The sequence below is a fragment of the Haliaeetus leucocephalus genome, unplaced genomic scaffold (genome assembly GCF_000737465.1).
Source record: "Haliaeetus leucocephalus isolate CR32 unplaced genomic scaffold, Haliaeetus_leucocephalus-4.0 Scaffold730, whole genome shotgun sequence".
Lineage (NCBI taxonomy): Eukaryota > Metazoa > Chordata > Aves > Accipitriformes > Accipitridae > Haliaeetus > Haliaeetus leucocephalus.
The window spans coordinates 3472736-3497353 of record NW_010973166.1 but is presented as its reverse complement, the minus strand read 5'-3'; the positions used below and the strand labels follow the sequence as shown (position 1 = coordinate 3497353).

The window sequence follows — 24618 nt, the reverse complement described above, 5'->3', positions numbered from 1 at the left end:
AGAAATACTATTCAATCCAAAATTATTTAAAAACATGTCATGGTTTTAGAATTTTAATTGAAGTATAAATTTCTGAGGTTTAATAATCTTTGTTCATTGCTAGTCAATAAACATACATAATAACTTCTGTGGACAAAAGTGGAAAGGAGGTATTTCATGCTCACTTTTTGAGTAAATCTCAAGAACATACTGATATAACAATAGCTGCAAGGATCAACTATATTTGATGAGACAACTAACACATACTTGTTTAAATACATTCCTGCTGCCAAAAGAAGGAGGTAGGTTGTCCACAGTTGCTAAACATACTAGTTACCATCTTCATTTTAGAGCTGAAGTACTGTAAAACATTTATGGCATGCAGTATTTTGCAGTATAAATACCATTCTGCTACCAAAGTTGTTACAGGAAGAAGCAAAGATAAAATTAAAAATCTGTATGGTATGACAGAAGTTACAAAAACAAGGTAAGATGCAAAAAGCTGTTAATAAGACCTCTTCCATGAAACAGCTCCCCTTTTTTTTTTCTTTTTTAGTATCTATATTGTCATAAACATATTCTGGTCATCAAGTCCAAACAGCTGCAGTAGTGTCACTAGTAATTTTTTTTTATTATTATTTTTTTTTAATGAGGAAGGGTATCATTATACATGTTTATCTCAAGAAGTGGTATTGTGCTTTTCTGATTGTTTTTAACAATCTGAAAATCTGAACTTTTAATGCAGTTGAACTTTCAATATAACTTCTTTGTAAAACTTTCAAACTTTCACAAGACAGTTTCTCTCTTCTTTGTTCTAGACAGCAAGGAATACAAGGTAACCCAGAAAACACTTGTATTTTATCACTAAAAGCTGTATTACCTCCAAATATTCAAGCTAGAACTTTTTCACTACTTTTTCTCCAGATGCCTCCTTTTCTGCAATCACACTATTAGATATTAACTGTAAGTCACTGAAAGGAATTTTTTCAAAAATCAAGAAAATTAAATATACTCCGAGTTCAGTTTTAGAAAGGGTGAGCGACCTAGACAAAATAAGCCGCCTTCTTGCTTTTGAAAACTTCAGGCTTTTTGTTTTAATACTCTGTAATATAAATAAACCTACAATGATTCATAAATATGGCTTCTGACTCTCTTTGGAAAACCTACACGGAGTTCTCAAACTAACTGAAATACCTGCACTCAAGACTAAAACAGCCAAGTACATGTTATAGTCTCTCTGAATTTCTTGCTCCACGATGCCCTCTACTGCAAACCTGCAGAACAAACTCAGAGCAGGCATTTCCAAATGCAACCGTGGAGGAAAATTACTCCACTTCAAAAATCATCCTGGATGCACAAATAGTGTATTTCAGTTTAGTGGTGAAAAAGAAAATTCTAAAAAGTATGAAAGGAAATTTTAAAGCCATTTCATCAATGTTACTGAGTGTCATAGTAATCACGTGGAACAGAAAATAGCCTCTCCATTTCAAATAAAGTCAAATGACAGAATCCTGTTTATCTTTGCTCCAGATATTCTAATGGCTCTAATCAAGAAAGTACATCTTTTGTATAAAATAGATTTCACCGATATAGTTAGACCTTTGTATTTTTACAGAGCTCTCCCATAAGGGGAAATATGGGAGGTAAGTAGCTTTCAGTAAAATAAAAAATGTCTTTTGTTATCACCACACAAAGTTTTAATGAAACACCTCTGTAACACTGAAATAATGATCTTCAAGCACCATATTCCCATTAAATCTCATCCACCACATATATAAACTGATACCACAGGATTTCTTGCAAGATCTTTAGGACTGGAATGAAAAGAACCAAGTTTAGCAGTAACCTGCTTTATTAAAACAATTTCTTTAGAGAAAAAAAACCAATCACTCAGCAATGAAAATGAATCAATTACCACCAAGCTGCTCTAGCTCACATTTCTACCCATATTCTTCTGTTTCTACTTTCATATTTAGACTGTTTATCTTTGACAGAAAGACAACAATTCTTTGAATGGATTTATCCCACTATTTGTGTGCCATACAGAAAAAAATCAGACCTAGAACTTAGGCTATAATACTACTGGTGCAGGGATGGTCGTTTACGCTCATGTGAACACACTACTTCACATGAGTGTACCCTGAAGCTTGTTTGGGACTTACAGAATATATATTTTACTGAAACACTTCAATTAAAGAAATATTCTTTTGACCATAATGAAAAAAAAAGGCAATAAAAACTTATTTGGGAGTGGTGACAAGTGAAGCAAATGTTTACATGATTCTGTAATAATTTTTATTGAAAAAAAGAAATACTCTTGCAGTTACAGATGAAAACTAGCTTAAGTCCTAACTGACAGAGCTCCAGATCCCTGCTCCAGACTTTTGAAGTGCCTTGACAGGTCAGACCTCACGCTTTACAACTGGGATAACCATACGTCCATACTTTGCTGGACTGTTGTGATAACTATAGCATAAGGACTGTGAACCTTCAGATAAGATTGTAATGAACATCACTAAATACTGACAATGCAAGTTTAAAAGCTCAAGACTATGGTAGAATGATAAAAAAAAAAAACCTTGAAAAAAAATCTGCTTATTAGATAATCTCTAACAAAGCTGTATCGGTCTAGAGTAGAAACGTAATATAGCTCAACATCTACTTAAAAGGCAGATTGTTGATGCACATCGTAAGCCAAATTGTTTGGATGCACCTATTTCACAGTTTTCTAATCCATTTGCATTGTTACTATGCTCAAAAAGTGTGTGAAGTGGTGTCCTTTTCCCAAATCAAATAGCTCCAGCCACTCAGATTCACAGCCTGTTACACTTTAGTGCTCACAGCAGTTACTGGAACTTTAACTACAATTACAAACCAGTTCCTACAAACACTCTTTAAAGTCAATGGGAAACTGAGGAATCCCACAATCTAAAGCATTCTTCTGTGGCTGTTCCTGCTGGTGAATAAACTTCATTGCTATAAAAAAAGGACTAAGCTAAGACTACACAGGAGATACCTTATTCTTTCTGAAGCTTCATTTTCATTATTCTGCACTCTTTAAAAAAAGGGAGGAGGAAGACAGAAGGAATATTATCCTTCCTAAACTGAGAGTCCAGCTGATTGATTGTCATTGTTACTGCTGCAATATAGCTTTTGACTCATGAAGGATACTCTAAAACTGGTAACAGCAAAGTCCCCAAACTTTATGTCCTCTACTATATCGGAAATTTGCCCTAATTCCAGTGGGCCTCACATTTGAAAAACAAATGTTCTGAATTATTCAAAGTTCTTGCCATCAGAGCTATGTATTAGTTAATCATGTCATAGCTCCAGTTACACTCTGAACAGAGGCAAGTGGCTTGTCACCAAATACTGGAAAACAAGTCCCAAGTCATAAAGGAGAAAGCTCACTACAAGAGATCTGAATGTCTGCAACAGTTTCTTATTCTTTTGCTACCAAGAAATGGTTCTAGGTAGCCTTGATACCAAGATTTTTACTGAAAATCATGTAACTAAGCACATATAACAAATTTAGTTTGGCATCAAAAGATTTCAGCAACTTCTATGACTTTAGGTGGCTGTTACTATCACTAGCTTTTAAGACTAGCTTAAATGCTTACCTACGAATTCCTTCACGGATATCGTTCACAGCTGCCAACAGTTTCTGCAAACCTAAAAAAGCTTCTTCAAACGAAGACTTTGCAGTCACAGTTACTGTGTTGGGGTCCAACTTTTGGAAAATTTCAATACTAGTATTAAAAAGAAACAAAGAAGAGACATTGAAGAACAATTAATAAAAAATGCTCAAAATTCAGAGAAACCGGTATCCATTGTATTTTGACTATTAAAAAAACGAAGGTCAAATGTAAATCTATACTAAAACCATGTTATCTAAAATAGTCTTAGAATAAATGGTAGAAAGACCATGCCCTACAATTGTACTTATCTGTGTAAAATTTTCCTTGATGACTGTATTCTATAACAGTATTTTACCTTTGACTTAAAATAGATTTATCATTAAACTTCACTTGAGAATGAAACAGTCTCTTGATGCATGACCTGAGTACACCTGAGTAAGCCTCTTTTAGAAGAGAATTGTTAGGTTAAAGTAGCCAAGTAAAGTGATTTCCATCAATTTTCCAAGCAGTTTCATTTTCCAGATTTACTGAAATGGGCTTGACACCTTCCCTGCAATGGCTGTGTTGGGACGATACGCTGCAGTACACTCATGAAGAACTATCCCCACACGTGCGAGGGAAGTAGTATATTCTTGACATGAGCAAGAAGAGTGTGAAGTGACCCTTGATTCTAAACTCTTACCCTCTTTTCACAGCATGGTCCTTAACAGGTGCCAAGAGCCAACAGTTCAGCTGCATTTTCATTATAAAGTGGTACACTTGAAAGAGTTTTTCCTCAATGCCTACGTGAAACCTTCAAGTTCACAATTACTATCCCAGTAAGAGAACACACTGAGACTGGTCCCTGGTGCACATCCTCAGCTGACCTGAACACCACACCAAGCCAACTCCTGAACAGCTTCAATTCAGATTAATCTGCACTGCGGTAGAGCCAAGAGGAGTATGCCAGTGTAGAAATGGCATTGGTAGAGTTATTATCACTGCTTATTAGGTGAGTCCTTAACAGACCCCCAAAAATGGAGTTCCTTTGTGCTTGACGTAACTCAAGAGTCCCTCCTTTGAAAAGATTTCAGATTCAGACTACAAAAAGAAAACACAGTATCTATTCAGATTTTCTGACAGCATCCAAAAGTATGGGATCTCAGTGATTTTCAAGCAGATTTTTCAAAAATAACCAAAATAAAAACAATGGTAAAACATCTAGATGGAGGGGGGGTTAATTTCCTGCATTTTTGAGTTTATATGAGAAAGGAAATTCATCACTAGATTCTTCATGTGGATTTTATAGAGTGAAGGATTTTGCTTAATAAGAAAACTTATTATATTTCAAATTGAAATTGATTAAAGTTTAAAAAAAAAAAGTAAACAGTTTTGCATAAACCAGTATACATCCACAGGATTTGGAAAGAAAATAATCACAAGAAAACTTAGAGCTTGAATGCCTCTTTTTTATGGATAAAGACAGGATTTCCATGGATGTCTCACATTTGTGGCTCTTACAGGGTTTTCAACACCATTCTCTAAGGCAACTTATTTTAGCCACTGTCCAGAAAAAGAGCAGCAGACTAGACAGATCACTGACTGCATCCACATAACAATCTGCATGCTCCTAACTTCTTTATGCAACAAGTTGTGTGAATTTTTTTGGTCAATTTCTATTAATTACTAATAGCTTCTTCTCTAAAATAGAAAAAAAAAGGCAATTTCTAAAGCATGTTTGTTTGAAAATCATGTAAAGTTATGTAGAAGTTCTGAACTTCTTTAGCATACCATACCTGTACAAGTTTATTGTATTCCATGCACCTTCAAGGACCGACCAGATTTCCTGGTACCTGTTTTCTTGAGCCACATGAGAGCTTGGCTGTAACTTTTTTTCTTCAGAGTTTTGCAAATTTGGTGTCATGGCTTCCATTTTTTCACATACAGCATTTTCTGAAAGAACCGTGATGTCTTCTGATAAATCCTGCTCACTGTCTGACCCCACCTTATAAAACAGTTCAGCAAACAAATAATGAATGTATTTGGTTCCTAACTTAAGAAAACTTGAAGACTTCTACATTTTTTTAAAGCAATGCTCAAAAAAGCAAGGCCAAATGCTTCCAGTCATAGCCATCTTTACTATAGCCTCTGTGTCTAAAGCATCTCTCAGTCTTTCACCAAGTCTTCTATATCTATATATTGGTATTTCTACAGATCGGAAACTGAAGCAAAGGGAAACCCTATGCCAAAGCTTCCCAGGCATGGTAAACTGATATAAACAAGAACTGCTTCTTACTCTTACTCCCTGTCCCACAACTGATGGCACATTTTCCTCTGCAACAGCACAAACTACTCATTTAGTAAACTGATTCAGAAAATTTGTCCAGATTAAACTGAATCTGGCACAACCTAGTCTGTAAAAAGGAAGTTCTTTGTGAAGTCAAACACTTGGCAGGACAAGGACAGGAGGAAACAAGTTTTCAGAGAGCCTGCTTCTTATGGCAGCACTGTTCACAGAACTGGCGGCTAAGTGGCTCACTGCAATGCACACAGCAGTTACAGCAGAGTAAACAATCAAGACTCCTCAGATGATCGATCCTTCCTCTCCTTGACCACCTTCTTCCTTTCCCCTTCAGCCTTCTCTGAAACTGAAAATAACTTTTTACAGATATTCTGACCCACATTCTTTCCCATATATAGAAATATTTCAAGTCATCCATGCTTATCATTCCACTTTTTATGCCATTACACATGGAACTAACAGTAACCACAAACCAAGACACTGAAATTTCTTCCACAGCAACTCAGAGATGAGCTGGAAGTAAAGACATACTTCTCAGAAGACAAAAGGTGTCAGGACACCCCCCCATTAACTATCACAAAGCACATGATACAAGTGCGTCCTTTCTTCATGTGTAGCACCAGAGCTACTGTCGTGGTTTAACCCCAGCCAGCAACGAAGCACCACGCAGCCGCTCACTCACTCCTCTCCCCCCACCCAGTGGGATGGGGGAGAAAATTGGGAAAAGAAGCAAAACCCGTGGGTTGAGATAAGAACAGTTTAATAGAACAGAAAAGCAGCAGCTAATAATGATAATGATAACACTAATAAAATGACAACAGTAGTAATAAAAGGATTGGAATGTACAAATGATGCGCAGGGCAATTTCTCACCACCCGCCGACCAACACCCAGCCAGGCCCCGAGCGACGATTCCCTGCCCCCCCACTTCCCAGTTCCTATACTAGATGTGACGTCCCACGGTATGGAATATACTGTTGGCCAGTTTGGGTCAGCTGCCCTGGCTGTGTCCTGTCCCAACTTCTTGTGCCCCTCCAGCCTTCTTGCTGGCTGGGCATGAGAAGCTGAAAAATCCTTGACTTTACTCTAAACACTACTTAGCAACAACTGAAAACATCAGTGTTATCAACATTCTTCACATACTGAACTCAAAACACAGCACCGTACCAGCTACTAGGAAGACAATTAACTCTATCCCAGCTGAAACCAGGACAGCTACCAAGAGAAGGAAAGCTGAAATAACATGCCTAAGAAGAGTAGTGTTGGAACAATGTCAGAAGTAGAAACAACAATTTTCATTTTAATCTTTCAGGCCCTTTTCCATCAGCTACAAATGCAATAAAAAACTAAGAAATTTTTCCTGAAAGCAGCTAAACAATGTTTTGCAGTCACTCTCCCAACACCAACACATTTATGTTAGGGAAAAAAAAAAAGCCTACCAAGCATATACATAAAGGCAGATATTTGCTACATGAAAATAAAAGTTAAAGTTGGGGTCTATTAATTTTGAAAACACTCTACCAACAACATTTCCTGCAATAATTTGTTGAAATTATAGGAATATTTTAGAAATCTAAGCCACATTTGTAACATGAACGTGGAGCAACTTCAAGATGTTACATGAACAAATACTAAAGCTCCCCTTACCTCTGTAAGTGTTTGGTATAGCTTATTCACTTCAGCATAAGCCTGGGGAAGTACACCGTTATAGTCTGACCTTGAACTGAAAGCATGGAGTAATTTTTTGGATTCCTGGAGCAAGATACGCACTATTGAGGAGTCAACTGGTTTACCTGATATTTAGACATTAATATGGAAGGGGGAAAAAAAAAGTATTAGATGTTAGGTATTGTCAGTCTTAGGAGGCAAATTTAATACACAAATATCTGGATTAACTGAAGCACATAAAAAGCCTTGAAAATGGTTCAGAAGCATTAGATAAAACAGTCTCAAGAGAAACGCATGCAAGGTTAAGACTTTCCACTACTTAATCAAATCTTCCAAATTTATCCCAGGATCTGGCAAGAGGATCAACTGACATATCTAAAATAATTTTGCAGAACAGCAATATCCCAAAAGAGGTATATCTGTTAAAATCAAATTCTTAAAGATATCTTTAAATAAATGAAAGGGTTGGGTTTGTTTTTTTTTGTTGGTTTTTGAAAACAAACCTCCCTGCCCTCATCTATCACATTAAGTAGTCTTTACTCCTCCATAATTTATTTGGCAAATACAGATCATTTGGCCACGCATAACACGGTGGCAAAGGAGGAGGATTATTTGCTTTTTAAAAATAGTTCAGGACTTTGGTGACTATTAATATATACTCATTAAAAAGTTTCTCCCCTGATTTTTGCAGGTACATAGAGATGTGTGAAATAAATTCTTACATGCCTGATAGTGTGCATACATTTGCTTTTACTGTCTTTGTACAAAAAGTAGAAAAAAGCCAGCAGAACACTGAATTACCAAAAAAAAAAAAAACCAAACATTTCAGAAATCATTTTTTTATGGTTTTTGCAGGTGATATTTAGACCATTTGGGACCACAGTCTGGACAGACTTGATCTTGGCACAAGCTCTGTTTTTTTCTTTTTCTTTTTTTTTTTAAAAATGTAATTCATAGCTCATCAATTTCATTTCATTTCTGGCTTCATGGCTACAAAAGCAGAAGAGGATGGAACACATTACTATTTAAACATACAGAGTACATGCCTTTTCAAAGTATCTACTTCTGTAACTACTAAAACCAGAACAGTGAGGTTTTTACAAGTTTACAATAACGTTCTCAGAGATTCTTACCTGTACAAAGGTGTTTATAGAGACATTCAATGGTTGAAAGTAAACTCCTTGGCACAACATAACCAAAAACAGCCATCCAGTGTTTTTTATAACACTTCAGCAAGTTTGCTAATGTCCATGGTGGCTTCAGATACAGTATCTGAAAGACAGCATGTTATAATTTCAAAGGCTGATTTTCATATATACATATGGTACACCATATGTATACATATATGTATATACATACACTGTACATATGTGGTACACATACCACAACCGCTCTATTCTTCAATAATGTTATGATTTGTGCTTGCTGAAGTAGAATTTCAATGATTCCTCAGAAATAAGGCTATATTCAGGTTTAACAAGTTTATCTATTAAAAAAGATTTGATTCAGCAGCATCATGGGTTAAGCTGTGATGCTCATGTAGAAGCATTCAATGTACAATCATTTTCATTATTTTTGTTTCCCCTTTCCTGAAACACTTCAAATACTCTGGAGTTAACTCTTAAAGTGATTTAATATGTTACCTGTGTACAAAAGCCAGAACAACAGTAAATATGCCTTTGATTTCTAGTATTGTTAAAAAAGTAAACACACTTTTCCTAGCTGTGACTATAAATACATGAAGTAATATATGCATATTGCAATAAAATTGGAATCTATTACTACCAAGTGAAACCAGAGTTTGAAAAGATGTGAATAGAAATCTGCTAAGTTAATCAGAAGTGCCTAAAAGCTTAACAGCTAATCAAAGCTCTATCTTATGGAACAACAGTCATCTCAGGCAAATGATTTTTTTTTTTTTTTGAAAGCCACAGAGGCTTATCTGCAATAAATTTAAACTTCTAACTAACCCCTCCCAGCTATAAAATGGAATCTAAACCAAAGCATGGATAATTTGAAAGTGCCTTGTACATGAGTACTTACTTTCTATTAACACTTTTGAAAGAGTGAATGTTTGAAGATTCTTGTTAACACCCTTGTAATTCTGTATCTGCATTGTAATCAATTTAGCTGTGAACAATTTTATCCACATGGTATCTAAAAACATCTGTTCTGATGGGGAAGAAGTGCCTGCTACAACAGTGCCTCAATATTATATAAAACGTGATGGAGTAACTTCTTGAAGGACATATTTACAATGCAGTGATTTAACCATAGTAGAAAAGCCAAAATAGAAATTTAATCCAACTAATAAAAAGAGTTGTGAAAATTCACACTGAACAGCCAGCATCTCTGTTACTGTATTACTAAAAGACTGTTAAAGTATTGCACAGTCATTACCGGTCAAATAGAATAACCTTGTTATAAAATGAAATAGTAAAACTGAATACTTAACTGTTCACTGTCAGTGAACTGTTATGTTAGTGAACTAGATAACTCAGCTGTTTGGCTTAGCACAGGTACTAATATCATTAAAACACCAAGGATGTTTAAACCTCTTAATACTTGAAATATCAAGCAAGATGACATTAGAAACCACCTCCATCCATAGGTTTCCGAATGCAATTTTCATTTCAGTCTCCAAAATACAAGATAAAGCTTCTCCTAAGTTCTTTTCAAGATCTGGAAGTATATTTGGGAATCGCGCAGTAAGACTAGTATCACCTCCATCTGTTTTCTCGAATTCTGTATCTGTTAAACCAACGATAATAAAAAGCACTTATTGCAACTGTTTCTGTACCTAATTTATGTTGATAGTACACAAATAACTTGTCCCCATAAAGACAGACTGCACTTTATATTTATGTTTTGAAGCAGATAGGCTACATCTACTTAGGTTCCAAATATATCTAGTAATACCCATTTGTACTGTGGATATTTTTAATTATAAGCTACTAACCAAGAAGATTAATTTCCCCAGAGCATTAGCCATTTGTGATCTTACTCCACATTTCTTTTTTCCTTAAATAACTTAGATTATATACAGCCAGTGGGGTTATTTATCAGCAAGTATAAGATCATCACTTCTTAATACTGTAAGCTGTCTTTGTATCTTTGGAAAAATGAACAGGCAACCCAAGAATCAAGTTCTACTGCTTAGGATGCAGGTAAAGGTATTAACATAAAATGGAAGGAGTGATCTTAGCATACTGAATTTTAAAACTACTAAGAATAGGACTCAAACTGGCTCAACTAGAAAAACTTTTCAGTCCTAAAAAGTTCAGGACACCTTTTAAATGACTATAAACACAGGAAATTCATGCTGTGTTTTTTCTATAAAACAAAAATACATCATATTTGAATTTCCTAGAACTCTGAGACACATGTTTTAATAAAGGTCTCAAACTTTCAGAAAACCATTTACCTTTGAAAATAAAAAATCTCTGCCCCAAACAAAAAGCATTCCTAAGGATTCAAACTATATGAAAGTTATAGTAGAAACTACACCCCCTCTGCCACACTGATTATTACATGTCTCAAAAACCAGCATGTGTATACATGCACATTAAACAAACTTACCACATTTTGAGTGTGGCAGCTCAACACAGTTCTGGTGCCTATTTATGTTCAGATTCTGTAGAGCAGTAACCAGATCAGCTTTGCAGAATGCTTTGACCTCACTCACAATGGCTTTATTACATAAATTTTTATCATCCCTAGGAGAAGAGAATTAATTGTAGACCTAAAACTGACATTACTACACACTAAGTAATAAAAGCAACACACTCTAAAAATTGTCTTTGGTAAGCTTACTTTGTGAGCTTCATTGTATATGAAGTTTTTTTTCTCAAGCAATTAGAAGCAGTTCAAAATATTAAACCAGAAAACTAACTAAAGCGTCTATTCTGAAAAAATTAGAAACATAACTGAAAAATGTTTCAGGCTGTAGGTTTGCTTTAAGAAAAAAACAGCTATAAATACTACAGCAACGATGCCTAGTTGCTATGATCTTAAAATCCAAACAAGGCAATAATACTAAGACAATAATATTTTATTCGATAGCTACAATAAATTCTCATTTTCAACACCATTTTTTACTGTTCTACTGGCCAAATCATTGTCCCAGATGCCACCTTGAGGTATACACTGCTACAGCAGAATTACTATAAAGATGCAGTACAAAGCTGGATCCTAGTACTTTCTAAAAAATTCCCATTGCTTATATTGATAAAGGATAAAAGTTTTTTTCAGATGAAAAGCACTTCTGAAGTCACTTCTTGTTCTTTACTCAGAGAAACCTAAAATCATTATCAATAGCCCTACCAATACTGTGACTGAAATAGTATTTTCAGCAGCAACCCAATCCACACGTCAAGTTAAACAAAGCAATGGATGCCTAGTGTCTTAACCCCACTTACTGAAACTATGCAGGAAATGGTTCTAGCAAAGACCAAAGAAAACTGTTTACAGTACCTGCCAAGGAATATTAGCCCTTTAAAAACTAGCTTCATGTAACTTGAATAAAATTGAGAATCAATACTCAGAAGTCAGCTGTTATCTTCACAAAACAAGAACAGAGGCAAACCTATCTTCATCTTCCCTCTTTCCAAGAGTAACTCCTAACAATGTTTATCACTGTTCCCAACTAGGCGAGCAGAAACAAATTATCTAACCAGATCTCAATCATTAATACAAATATTTTTTTCTATTTTGTAACTCTAGTAATATTTTTATGAGAAACTGGAGTAAAATCTGAGAAAGCTAGACTTTAAAAAGTTTTAGAGTTGAATATTGAGTAAACTTAATTCTATTTCAGGCCTCAAGCACATGAAGGTGATTAAGTCTACAATATTTGTGTTTTATTACATCCTTCTACTCTAGCTTTTAAGAGGGTGATTGCTCTTCAAAAAGCCTACTTCAGAAACAGGTTTCATTTTAAGACATGATTTGAAACTAGGGCATTTGGCATGAGACTAACTTACACCTCATAAGAGACCTAAAACCACACAGGAACTCACGTGCAGAGTATGACAACAGCTTGAGGAAAGAGATTCTGATACTGCAGACAACATTGTAAAACACGATCATCATTGTTCTCGTCACTCAGGCCATCTGCAAATTTAGTTAAGACAGTGCTGACATGTTCAGAAGTAATTCAACATAAGAAATACTTCAGTACAGTCATGGTACTGTTTTTAAATTTAATACTCCCCAAACAAGGACAGAGAACTGTAATCTAAACACAAATCTAAGCTTTGAATTCTTAGGTACTACTCCACTCAAACCCGCTATGGTTTTGCCAGAAAATGTCAAGTGAGCCACACATAAATTTGAGTATGTTAGATTTTGTGATGACTGAGCCAAAAGCAAAAGCACACAACATATCCTTAGCTCACAGGTATAAGTAACTAGATGAATTTTCATTTAGTAATCCCCCAACAGATGTAGCTAAAAGTGAGAAACAATTGATAAAACAATAGTGAACAAAGCAGTAATCTGAATAAGGTGTTTGCATACTATAGCCTTGGATATGCTCTGAAGGCTGCTGTGAGCTAATTAGCAAACTGCAGAGTGAACACTGTATTAAACTCAAAATTTGGTGCTAAGGTTCATACTAGGTGAACTCCAAGGATTAAGTATCCAAAACAAATTGATTGCACATATATTACACATTTTTTGAGAAGCAAGCTGCATGGATTGCCCCCACAATTTTGAATCTTGGTTTTTGAGACATGTGTAGATGAACTGGACTGCAGGGATAGCTTTGTCCCGAACATGCTGCAACATTTTCCCCTTCTTCAAGTTGTCCAATTCTTGCAGAACAACCCAGGGAATTATTAATGCAAGTCTGCCAACACCTGGAAGGAAAAAAAATCCCGAACACAATCAAAACCAAAGACATTTTGAAGAGCCATGCAAACTACTACAGGTAATTTTTAATTCAAACATCACATTTATGTAAGTTCACAGTTATGGTTTTTGCCAGTAGTTTTCATAGTCCATGCTCAAGAGTATCTAGCGTTAAAAAATGAACAACTGAAAAAGGCCAAGTTCCCTCTTTCTAATCTAACCTCAGACTTGCACTACATTGGTTACATTTAAAAATGACTATTAGGCAAACAAAAGGAAGACACAATTTTAATCAACAGAACACTCTGACAACAGTGTGTAGCAGTATTATAAAATATATTTGCAGCAATTATCATCTTGTCACACACTCGCTGTAAGATGTTAAAGCAAGGTGACAGCAGCTGAAATAACAGGCTGAAAATACCTGAATGACCACAACAGTCACTGTGCCAAAACAATCACCAAATAAAAGGAGCAATAGTTTGTGCTAATTGCCAACCAGCATTCCTAAGCCAGGAACAGGAAGTATGGATATTGGACTATGGTTTTATTTGTAGGTAAGTATGGTCTGAATTTTAAAACATATATACATGGTAGATCAGAAATGTAATGACTGTTCTGTTGGTCCACCCCCGACAAATACTTCAACTGTTTTCTTTCTCATTCACAGTATAAGAATACAATTTTGAAAAAATACATTAATATCCATCTGCTTGGTAATAAATAGGTCAGGACTGAGCAACCTTCTGAACATAATGGGTCTGATGCAGGACCAGAAACTGGGAGCCGCAATATTCTAAAAAAGGCATCCCAGTGTACACAATGCAACACCATTCCTAATATGGGAAAGAGAAATACAGTCTCACACTCTTGAAAATTACTCAGGCCCTTATTAAAGTTATTTTCCAGGCAGCCAGAATAAGTGTATTCATTAGCTGAAAGCATCAAAGCACCCTATATATTCTGATAGATTCCAAATATGTCTACCAACAACTGACACGCACAATTCTAATCCTGCTAACATTAAATCACTAAAAGCTTAACAACATATTAAAGCCAAACATTAAAGCCAGGGTCTGCAATCTGAATTCCTGAGAAATTGCTCACACATCTCATGACTTCTGTGATCTTCACCAAGACAGAAATAAAGCACTGACTGCTTATCAGATCTTAAATGTTTTTAGGTTTCTAGAAAAAAGAAATGCTAAAAAGAGATTAGAAAACATCATTACCACTAGTAATGGATTAAATGCTTAAAAGTATGTTCTTACAACAGGTGAGACTTATTTACCTCTAAGAGTTCACACACATTCCTGGGAACGTTGACCATGACTCTCTGTAGGTACATAGGTATAAGCATAGTAGGTTCTACTTTCACACCTGAACTTTCCTTAAGAGGCAGCCTATTTGGGTTCACAGAAGTGTGAGCCTTCTGCCTCTATATGAAACCTGCTGCCTTTTTAAGGAGCGCAGGTTTCTTTTTCTTCACATAGCCTAAAGTTCTTACAACATCTGTTTTTTCTTAAAATGTCTTATTGATGACTGTGTATTTACATACCTGGTATATCCTCAGATTTCAGGGATCTGACAAACTCAAGGTGACTAATCATTATATTTGTGTCAATCACAACCAATATGTTCAGACCAGAAGTAAAAGCCTCTGGGGGGAAAAAGAGAGAGGAGAAAAAAAAAAAAACAGTTGCAAAAAAATCAGTTGTGTACTCTCTACTCAGACCATTAACTGACTAAGAACTACTTGCAAGCAGATACCAAAGAACATCAAGTCATGACATACCAGCAGAAATATTTAAATCCTGTTCTGGAAGGTCTATTTCCATACTTGTAAGTTCCCCACAAGTCTGTACTACAGAGAGCACCATCCTCTTCTGAACACGAGCAACATGCAAATCTTCAACTATCTGCATCTACAGTAAAAAAAACGTGGATGTATGAAATCAATCGTAAGTAATCACTTATGAATTGTTCCTGAAAAAGACACTTTCGCATTAATGCTGTAGTATTAAAATGGACTAAAAATGAAGCATGACAAATTTTAAGTTGGTACAACAAATGTAAATCCATGAGAACCTTCTGCACATCTTCCACTACAAGATGTCCACAAAAGATGTCCAAAATATGGCCTAGAAGGACAGTTTGTTTATAACCTTTCTACCTGCTACCCAAAAACTTTGTTCCGTTTTTTGCTACATAGACTGCAAGTTTCCTTACAGGTGTTTCTTAAAAAAAAAAAAAAGTCTCTTCCAACTTGAAAGTTAGAGGATGGAAAATGAGATCACTAAAGTATGTAAGCACCTGTGAAGGCCCCCTACGTTGCAGAGAATAACAGAAAGGCAACCTTTCTATCTCAGAAAGTTCCTGATTAGCAGTACTTCAGCAAGTTTGTTTAGTATTTGAAAAAAAAGGTCCACATTTTTGTGAAGTGTAGATCTTAAGCCAACAATGCAAAATACTAGGAAAGGTCACAGAATTGTCCAGCTACACAATGTCAGTGCCATGAGTTTTTAATATAACTTAGAAGTGTTAAATTAAAGCACTACTAACCTCTTGGTCTGTTTCTGGGTTCTGACTGTCTTGAAGGGGTGGAAAGACTTCAAAGTTCTGTAGGAAGAATTAAAAAAAACCCATACCAACCACACAAAATATCAAGGAAGACTGAGGAACAAGTGATCCCCATGTCAAGAGTTTTGGAATATAGCTCTTTAGTGTTAAACAAGTACATCACTAACCATTTGGACAGACTTTATGTCCTCACCTTCTTGGTAGGAGTCAGACGTGCATGGGACCTCAAAATTCTAGAAACAAGTAGGAATGCAAGTAGAACATGTTATCAGTCTGAGTGCTTTTTAGAGAACACTGACTATTCCCAAGTGAATTGAACAGGTAACACAAAAATATCTTCGATATCCATGATGAAGCATCTACAGTATCATTTCAAAAGGGCTTAGAAGGATGGCTTTCTTTTAAAATAAATGTAGTGGTTTACACAGTAAGCCTATTTTTCCAATCTCTTGTGGGTTTGTGACTATGTTATTCTTGCTCTGGGCTTCCCAGTACAAGACAGACATGAATTTAATGGAGTGAATTGAGCAAAGGGTCACTGAGATGATTAAAGGACTGGGCTGTGTTATGCAAGAGGCTGAAAGAGCTGTGACTGGCCTGGAGAAGAGAAGGTGGAGTCTTATCAATGTTTATAAATAGCTGATGGGAGGGTGTAAAGATGATAGAACCAGACTGTTAGCAGTGCCCAGTACCAGAACAAGAGGCAGTGGGCACAAACTGAAACACAGCAAATTCCATCTGAGCATTAAAAACACCACTTTTTTTGCAGTGAAGGTGCTTGAACAGGCTCTGCCTGGAGAGGTTGTGGAGCCTCTATCCTTAGAGGTATTCAAAACCTGACTGGATGCAGTGCTGGGTAACCTGCTCTAGCTGACCCTGCTTGAGCAAGGAGGCTGGAGTAGAAGATCTCCAGAGGTGCCTGCCAACCTCAATGATTCCATGATTCTGTATGTAATTACTATCTTTGTGTACACACAAAATGATCGCGCTACCATAATGTGAACTGCAATCTCCAAAAATGCTAGGCATGTTAAACAACAACAAAAAAATAACCACGCTCATGATAAAGTTGAGGTGCAGAGCCAAACACAAGCAAAACTCAGAAACAAACTCATCACAGCCAAACATGAAGTTCTGCAGGAAACATACAAATTTAGTCCTAGATCTACAAGTCCTCCTGGTATCACTTTGCCAGCAATGAGCACCTGTTTGGCAGGCAAGTTTTCATTGGTTCAGTTTATTCATTCAAAAAATTATACAACCATGCCAGCTCAAAAAAAATTCTCTTGACTTCTACCTAAATTGAAGTATTCCACACCCCCAGCAGCAAAGTAAAGCTATGAAAGCATATGTACAGACACAGTCCTAATACACAAGACCTTTATTCTGGTTTCTTTAATCATTTAGCAGAGCAGATAAACATTTTAACATGGTTTACACTGGGATCGGAAAAATCTATCTAGTTAACTATGAAATCCTGTTTGAAATCTGTAAGAAGACAGTCTGCTTATATAAAAACTCCCTGCCATTCAGAAACTAGCCTGAAACATCTACTTGCGTAATACAAAGAATTGGGTTCTCATTACCTGCTTAAAACATAGTGCTGTGGCTTCAAAGTCCCTTTCTTCAGTCCCTGAATTACCAGTAGCTTTATCAAAATCAGCATCCTGTTTTTTCCATTTACAAGAGTCCCATCGTTGTGGTGTTTCAGTTGAATAGTGTGATGGCATATGTTTATTTGCATGCCCTTTTTTCCTAGAAGACTCCTTATATTCTTCTTCATACTCTTCTTCCCAAGTCCTAGATAATGTATTGGGCTTCTTAGTGAAAGGCCTATCATCATGCACAGTCCCTGTAGAGGTGTCAGATGGCGTTTTTGGAATTCTGACATCTTCACTCTGGTTTTTTGATCCTTCTGCCTTTTTACGTGGTACATGCGAATTGTATGCAGATGACTTAAATTTTTCCAACATAGTTTGTTCCGCTTTTAACTTTCGTTTGCACAGTTCAACTTTCTCTCTCTTTTTCCTCAGCACCTTGTCCCTCTGAACAGCAAAGCTATGCCACAGTCTTTTTCCTTCTGTTCCATCAAAACGACTTTTGTTACAACTTTCGCTGCTAGTGGTCACTACATCAGGAGTGCATGTACTTTTTCCATGTTTAATTTCTTTGGCTTTGAATTGGATAATTATTCTCTTCTGCTTTTCAGTTTGGATTAAAGAATTGTCTGTTGTTTTGTTTCTATTTGGAGATTTTCCTTGGGATCTTCCATCAGCGCCATGAGAAGTACTAGAACTTTGGTCTTGCTTCCTCTCTTGCCCATCTTTCTCTATTTTGAATCTACAGAAACATTATGAAAAAAGTAATGTAATTAGCTCAGTTAATGTAAAAGAACAGCAAAAAAATAGCCTACGCTTGATTTAGGCAGTTACAGCTAAGCATTTATGCAAACCAGTTTGAGTATGTTCTTAAATATGAACTTGCAGCAACATCTGTCCTTTAAAATAGTTTGATACAGCATTTTTAGTATTTACATTTTTCCTAGCTGTACAGCTATTTTAGCTTACAAAATTGAGAAAAAGCTTTTTCTGCATTATCTATTGGTTTGAGAGATGTCCTAAAAAGTTGAGTTTCATCTTACCACACAGGTAAGTTTTAATAGCAGTTTAATGATATATGAGGTGCGTCATCCTAAAGTTCGAGCGTGCAGCAGTTCAGCTTGGTTGCGCGGTGCCAAACACTGCACAGTTTTCAAACAGTGCAGGATAAACAGACTGGAGAACTTGGAAAAGGAATGACTGATGGGAATATAGTAATGTTTTACAGAAATCATGAATGATACGAAAACTGAATAGGAAACTTTCTTGTAAGAGCAGAGAAAATACCCAATAAATTTATCATACGCTAGGTTTACAATAGCCAAAGAAAGTTTCTAGCCTACTCTATTATAGTGTTGTCAAAAATGTTGGGGAGGTAAAGGCCATTTGACAAACTCACATAGGACAGGTAACTTAAATGTACTGATTGGCATCCGACTTCTGACTTAGGAGACCCTTAACTGGTTGTTAGAAGCTGGAAGGGAGTACAGCAGGAAAAATCATCTTGTGCTTGTCTTGTTTCACATATTCCTTCCTACACAAGCCCTACTGGCCACTGTCAGGGATAGGGTACTGGACTGGAGAGAGTTTTGGCACTAACATAGTTACTCTTTTAAGGTTATATCATACTGTACTAACAAACGGTGCTTAACAGCATGTATGCGTGCAGCCAAATATCCTATGACTTCCAAGTCTAGTCTAACAGAGAAACCACAAGAAACAATCCAAAGCTTTTCCACCTCAGGATTCACGAGAACATTCTCACTTTATATGAAGTAGTTTTCAAACAGTGTTTACATTTGCAACACTTAAGGTGAAAGATTGCTTTCTCTGCCTTGGAATCAATTACTTCAAGCATCAGGAGTAATCAAAGATTTCACAACTAAAGGAATCTACTAAAGGTACTAAGTTCACTGCAGAACTATCCTCCAGACTTCAGTGGAGCCTTTTTTTGCTAACAAAACAAGTATAGCATGCAGTACAGAACAACAAGGTAGTACTCAAGACAAAAAAAAATTAATCTTCTCATGCCAGCAGTGTTGGAAGGATGTAATTCCTACCCTATTTGAAGTGTAGTAGTATACATTAGAGCAAAAAAAAAAATTCTGAACCCTGTCTCCTCAACTATCTCAAACTGCCCAGCTTAGACAGAATCCACTCATTAATGCAATGCCAACACTTCATCAGTTAAAATAACATATTTTATTTGGCGAACAAGTCAAACAAAATTCTTAAATTCAGTATTACAAAAAGTCTGTGATTGCTTTATTTTTAAGTAGTTCCATTTAATGACAGAGCAAGAATTTACCTCTGAAATTCTGCCTCTCCTTTCATAGTATGGTTATAAGATCTTGTGTCTTCTGAGTTCTGAAAGAAGGAAAAAATCCAAGTGCTTATAGAGGAAACTGCAGTTCAAAAAAAAAAAACCTTCATAAGAGGGAACAAGCTATTATTTCATGCTAGATTCACTATGATTTATGAATACCTTAAGCTTGAAAAAGGCAGCCACATACCTTGCTATAACTTAGTATTTAGATTTTGTTGTATTTAAGAACAACACAAGGGGAAAAACTGAATGTGGCACACGGTCCTGGGTTATAAATAGAGGAAGCTCAACTAAATTAAACACATTTGGGATTCATGTGTTTCATATACTCTACAAGTATAACAGTATTCTTAGGGAAAAGAAAGTTACCTGAAGACTCCCTCCAGCTACCCCCAGGTAAGGCCAAAGAGAAGATATTTCTATGGGAGGTTTTTGTGCAGAAGAGATGTGTTACTAATTCTCATCAGACTTACTAATTAGGCGGAAAAGCGTGAAACTGCAGTTACATAGGCCTAGTTAAGAGTAAGGATAGTCCCCAAACAAAGAACTTGAACAGTCCTTGTTTAGAAAGCAGTTATATCACAAGCTGCGTCGCATTCATGTTGCGGAATAACTGGAAGGCAATTCTGATTAGGTCAAAACAGAAAGCAGTTTATTATTGCAGCTATGGGAGAGAACAGAGAGGAGTAAAATGACAGACTGCTGATATTAATTCTGCCCAACAAGGCATTTAATTTTTATATACCTTTGGGTTATATGACTCCGTTTTCCCAAAACTACAGCAGGGTGTAGGAAACCACAACAGAGAATGGTAACATATGGATTACTTCAGATAAGGAAGCTCCAGACAGTACATCCTTTTACAAATAATTCGCTCATTCAATAATTGGGTCATGCTGACTCAATGAGGCCTTTAGGTCACTGCTGCAGAGGTTTTCCTAACTAGAGAGGCCTGCAAAAGCCCTTACCTATTTTACTTCCACATTAGAAAGCACTTCATTAAAAAATAAAAGGGTTGCAGAAACCAGCAGAGTTCTAATGAATTAAGGAAATTTTGAGAACTTCTGCCTGTGGTTTGTTCTGGAGTTGTAACAGCAGCAAAACCACTGAAACCGTAACAGGATGCTGTTAAAGGCTGCTGCCACTAAGAATCATATTGATGCAACTTGCTGCAGTTGAACAGCTCCTGTTCAACTCACATGATTACAATCAAATAGGAATCAAAGTGTTTTATTAAGAACTCAATTAACTGGCACACACTCAGGGTCAATACTAGCAATACAACAGAAAAACTGTAATAATAGACACTTACAAAACGATACCAGATCAGATGACTTGGTACCAGAAAGTTTTAATCTTATCCGCTACACGATACACTTTGGCACACACACTCATGCTGTTGAAGACGTGGGTCCTCCAGTCACACATGCAGCTGTACCACTTCCTCCAATCTGCTAATGCACATGCTGGTGAGAAAGGCTGCCCATGAGGTCACGCACACACCCCCAGGGTGTGGGACCCTATGGGATGGCCCCCCTGTACTGTCACTCCACCAGCTGGAATGCAGGTTACTGACAGTGCCCGGTAGTGAAGGTGCTCCACTGGCGTAGATGATGGTAGTAATGCTGGTGGGACAACTTGGGGCAGCATCAAGCCCAGTTTGACTGCTGCTCTGTTACTGCTTTCTCTCTTCACGGCCTGTTCCCCTAGAACCACGAGTTTTCATGATGTTTTATTATTTCTTTTCAACCTAGCTCCTTCTTTTCTCAAAAGTCTCTTGATAATTCCCCAATTTTCACTTAATTTGGTCATCTTAAACTTTGTTACTGTTACTTTCCTCTTAGTATTATCAGTCTGGGGTAACATCCTTTTGGAACAGACTGTTTTAGGTGTTCTGTTTACAATCCTATGGCTATCATATCACCTGGTGTTATCCAGGCCATATTACCAAAAGGCAGCTGTGCTAACTCCTCCAGACAGCTCTGTGTAAAGCTGTTCTAGTTTATACTGTGACAAATGTCCTTTCATTCATAATTATGGAATTATACGCCAAACGGCTAAAAGCCAACAAGCATAAAGTTTTCTGTAATCTGTGGTCATGCTTACACCACACAAAAAAAACCCCAAAGTCCCCAGCATAATCACACCTAAATATGACTCTACTTAAATGGCTTACTCTCACCTTTAAGAGCGGAAGATACCTCTTATCCATATTGTGATCACACTGAAGAAACACTTGCTACTAATCAGAAGTTTCCTTATCTTTTTGCTATTATCAGTTTGGGTTCTCACTGTTGCTTGCACTGGTCAATGTCAGCATATAGCAATATTTAATGCTGTCTCAAACAGACTGAAGTCACACAACAGTTAAAAGTCTGTATTCTTCAAATTAGTATAGGCATTAGCAACGGCAATACAGCTACAGTACGAGGTTTTAAACCAAGTTTTTACCCTTTGTATTACAGAAGTAAAAAAAACCCATCCACACCTTACGATAAGTTAATGTTAAAAGACAAACTGAATAATAATAAGGAATTCAGGAGAAAAACTAGTCACAAATACTTGGCTTTGAACAACATTTTCTACATGAACAAAAGGCTTCTAACATGTATAACTCAGTTTATAAGGCCATAATATCATGTTCATTTATAAACACTTCCAAACATTTTTTGAGATATTTATGGTAAGACAGTTAAAAGCTCTCTTATTTCATATATACCTTACAAAATCCAAGGAAAAGAAATCTAGCAAACTTAAGAGTGGATTTATTAAACTACTAATTTATTGGATATGTATTATGCTACTGGCAGGAAATAACTTCCCAGAAGGGGATACAAACAATAAAAATGGGAAGCTACATACCTACATACAAGTGTGACCAGAAAGATTATCACCTCTGTAGCACCTGCATTTTACAAGTGATTCAGTGAAGACTTACTCACTAGGTACAAATATGTACCAGAGTGTACTAAGAATTTTGGTCATTTATTTGTGTCTCAGTGGTTAAAACGAAGTATTTGAGAGTTGCTTGCTAAAATGCTGCAAAGTACAATTTGTGATTAATCAGAAAATTAAGATCTATGATCCAAGATAAAGAACAATCCAAGAAAACAGCAGTGGTTTTGTTAACAGGTTTAAGCTCAGCTTTCCTCAACCAAGAAGATACACTAAAATAAAAATGTCTCTTATTTTCTGATACCCACACTACTCTCAGTCTCTGAAGGAAAACATAAGCTAGTTATCTGGCTAGAACTTGCAGTTACCTGATCAATTCAACCCTCCTGTTACTCTTAATGACCCCATCTTTAAATTTGATTCATCCTTCTATCACAAAACTGCTAAACAATTCATTCCCTTCTCTTGACTGTGGGGTTTTGAATTAAAATAATGATAATAGTAACAATACAGCTGTTCCTACTTTGTCATCTTGGCCATCCAAACAGTCTTCCTTTTCAGTTATTTTCTTCAGTTTCTTTCTAGACATCTTCAAATCCTAAGAAAAACAGTGTTGCCATTATTATTTATTTCAAGTTGTTATTTCTAGCTGGTATAAAAAATAAATTTAACTGCGTAGAGAAAAAATACTCTAATACTCTTCTCTTTACAGAGTCACAGCAGATTTCAACAGGGCTAATTATTCACATCTCACTACTAAAAGAACGTCACAGAAAAAAACCGATAGCAATTACTTTACGTTCTGCTCCAGAGACGCATATTTTGTACCAGCAAACATACCAGACTAATAGAGATGAACACGCTTTAACGTTTAGTCATACAACCGTGAAGTTTTAAATCAGTTCCAACCGTGTAACTCCCGCCTTGGGCCTCGCCCCCCCTTCCCCTGGGGTGGACGTAATGTCGTGACATCTCCCAACAGCTACACCACCCTCTACGCAAACTAGTCCTGCCAGCCTGCTGCGACCAAGAAGAGGTTTAAAAGGGCTACAAGAGACCTCCACTAGAATCTCCCAGAGCTTTAGAGATGAATTTCCAGAGTACAGGTCAACTACCTAAAGAGATAAGCCCCAGAAGTAGCTCAGCCATAGAGCAGGGAGGACTAAGTAAACACACGGCTCTCTAAGACAGCCTTCAACGTGGGCGGGTTGAAGTGACTGAAGGAAGAGCTGCTGCTCCGCCACGACCCAAGGGGCGGCAGCCTCCTGCCCGCGACCCCAGGCGTGAGGTACAGGGAGAGCCCCCGCGGCCCTCCACAGGACAAGCCAGCCAGCCGGCCTCCCCCACCCCACCCAGCTGCGGCCAGCACCCTTCCCTTCCCCTCCCGTCCCCTCCCCGGCAGCAGGGCACAGGGGCGGCCCCGCCTCACAGCCCGCCAGCTGGGACGCACCCTCCCGTAGAAGTCGAAGTCGAAGCCGAGGCGGGCAGCGGCTCCGCACCCCTCCACCCCGTTGCGCCGGGCGGCCTCGGGAGGATGGTGCTGGCGGAGGGGCCTCGGGGTAACCCGAGCACGGCCCCGCTCTGGGGCCGGGGACTTCCTTGTCAGCCACAGCCCTCCGCGCTGCTCGCCTCCGGGCGCGCCGCTGCCGCTGCCCCTGCCCCTGCCCCAGCCCCTCCCCGCCGCGGGGCGCGCTGGGCAAGGCCCGGGCCCCCGGGAGCCGGAGCCCCGAGGCGCTCTGGGAAGTGTAGGCTGTGCGAGCCCGCCTCCTCCCACCGCCGTACGTGCCGGGCCGCCGCTGTGCCT

At 37.5% G+C, this 24618-nt stretch overlaps 1 protein-coding gene across 2 annotated transcripts in view; it reads right to left on the bottom strand.

The window, feature by feature from the left end:
• SWT1 (SWT1 RNA endoribonuclease homolog (S. cerevisiae)) overlaps positions 1 to 24456 on the bottom strand; it is a 40161-nt gene extending 15705 nt beyond the window's left edge. The window contains exons 1-16 of one of the 2 annotated variants that reach the window (XM_010580694.1): positions 24265 to 24456; positions 23338 to 23412; positions 19902 to 19960; positions 17582 to 18335; positions 16163 to 16228; positions 15978 to 16034; positions 15211 to 15340; positions 14974 to 15075; positions 13235 to 13423; positions 12584 to 12677; positions 11145 to 11281; positions 10165 to 10316; positions 8699 to 8837; positions 7545 to 7690; positions 5393 to 5601; positions 3600 to 3728 (exon numbers count right to left, since the gene is read on the bottom strand). In XM_010580694.1, coding sequence (XP_010578996.1) covers positions 3600 to 3728; positions 5393 to 5601; positions 7545 to 7690; positions 8699 to 8837; positions 10165 to 10316; positions 11145 to 11281; positions 12584 to 12677; positions 13235 to 13423; positions 14974 to 15075; positions 15211 to 15340; positions 15978 to 16034; positions 16163 to 16228; positions 17582 to 18335; positions 19902 to 19960; positions 23338 to 23403 — 2429 coding nt within the window. In that variant the 5' untranslated portion in view covers positions 23404 to 23412; positions 24265 to 24456. The remainder of the gene's footprint in view (positions 1 to 3599; positions 3729 to 5392; positions 5602 to 7544; positions 7691 to 8698; positions 8838 to 10164; positions 10317 to 11144; positions 11282 to 12583; positions 12678 to 13234; positions 13424 to 14973; positions 15076 to 15210; positions 15341 to 15977; positions 16035 to 16162; positions 16229 to 17581; positions 18336 to 19901; positions 19961 to 23337; positions 23413 to 24264) is intronic. The other variant, XM_010580696.1, reaches the window with a different exon arrangement.
• Between the last annotated feature and the right edge of the window lie 162 nt (positions 24457 to 24618).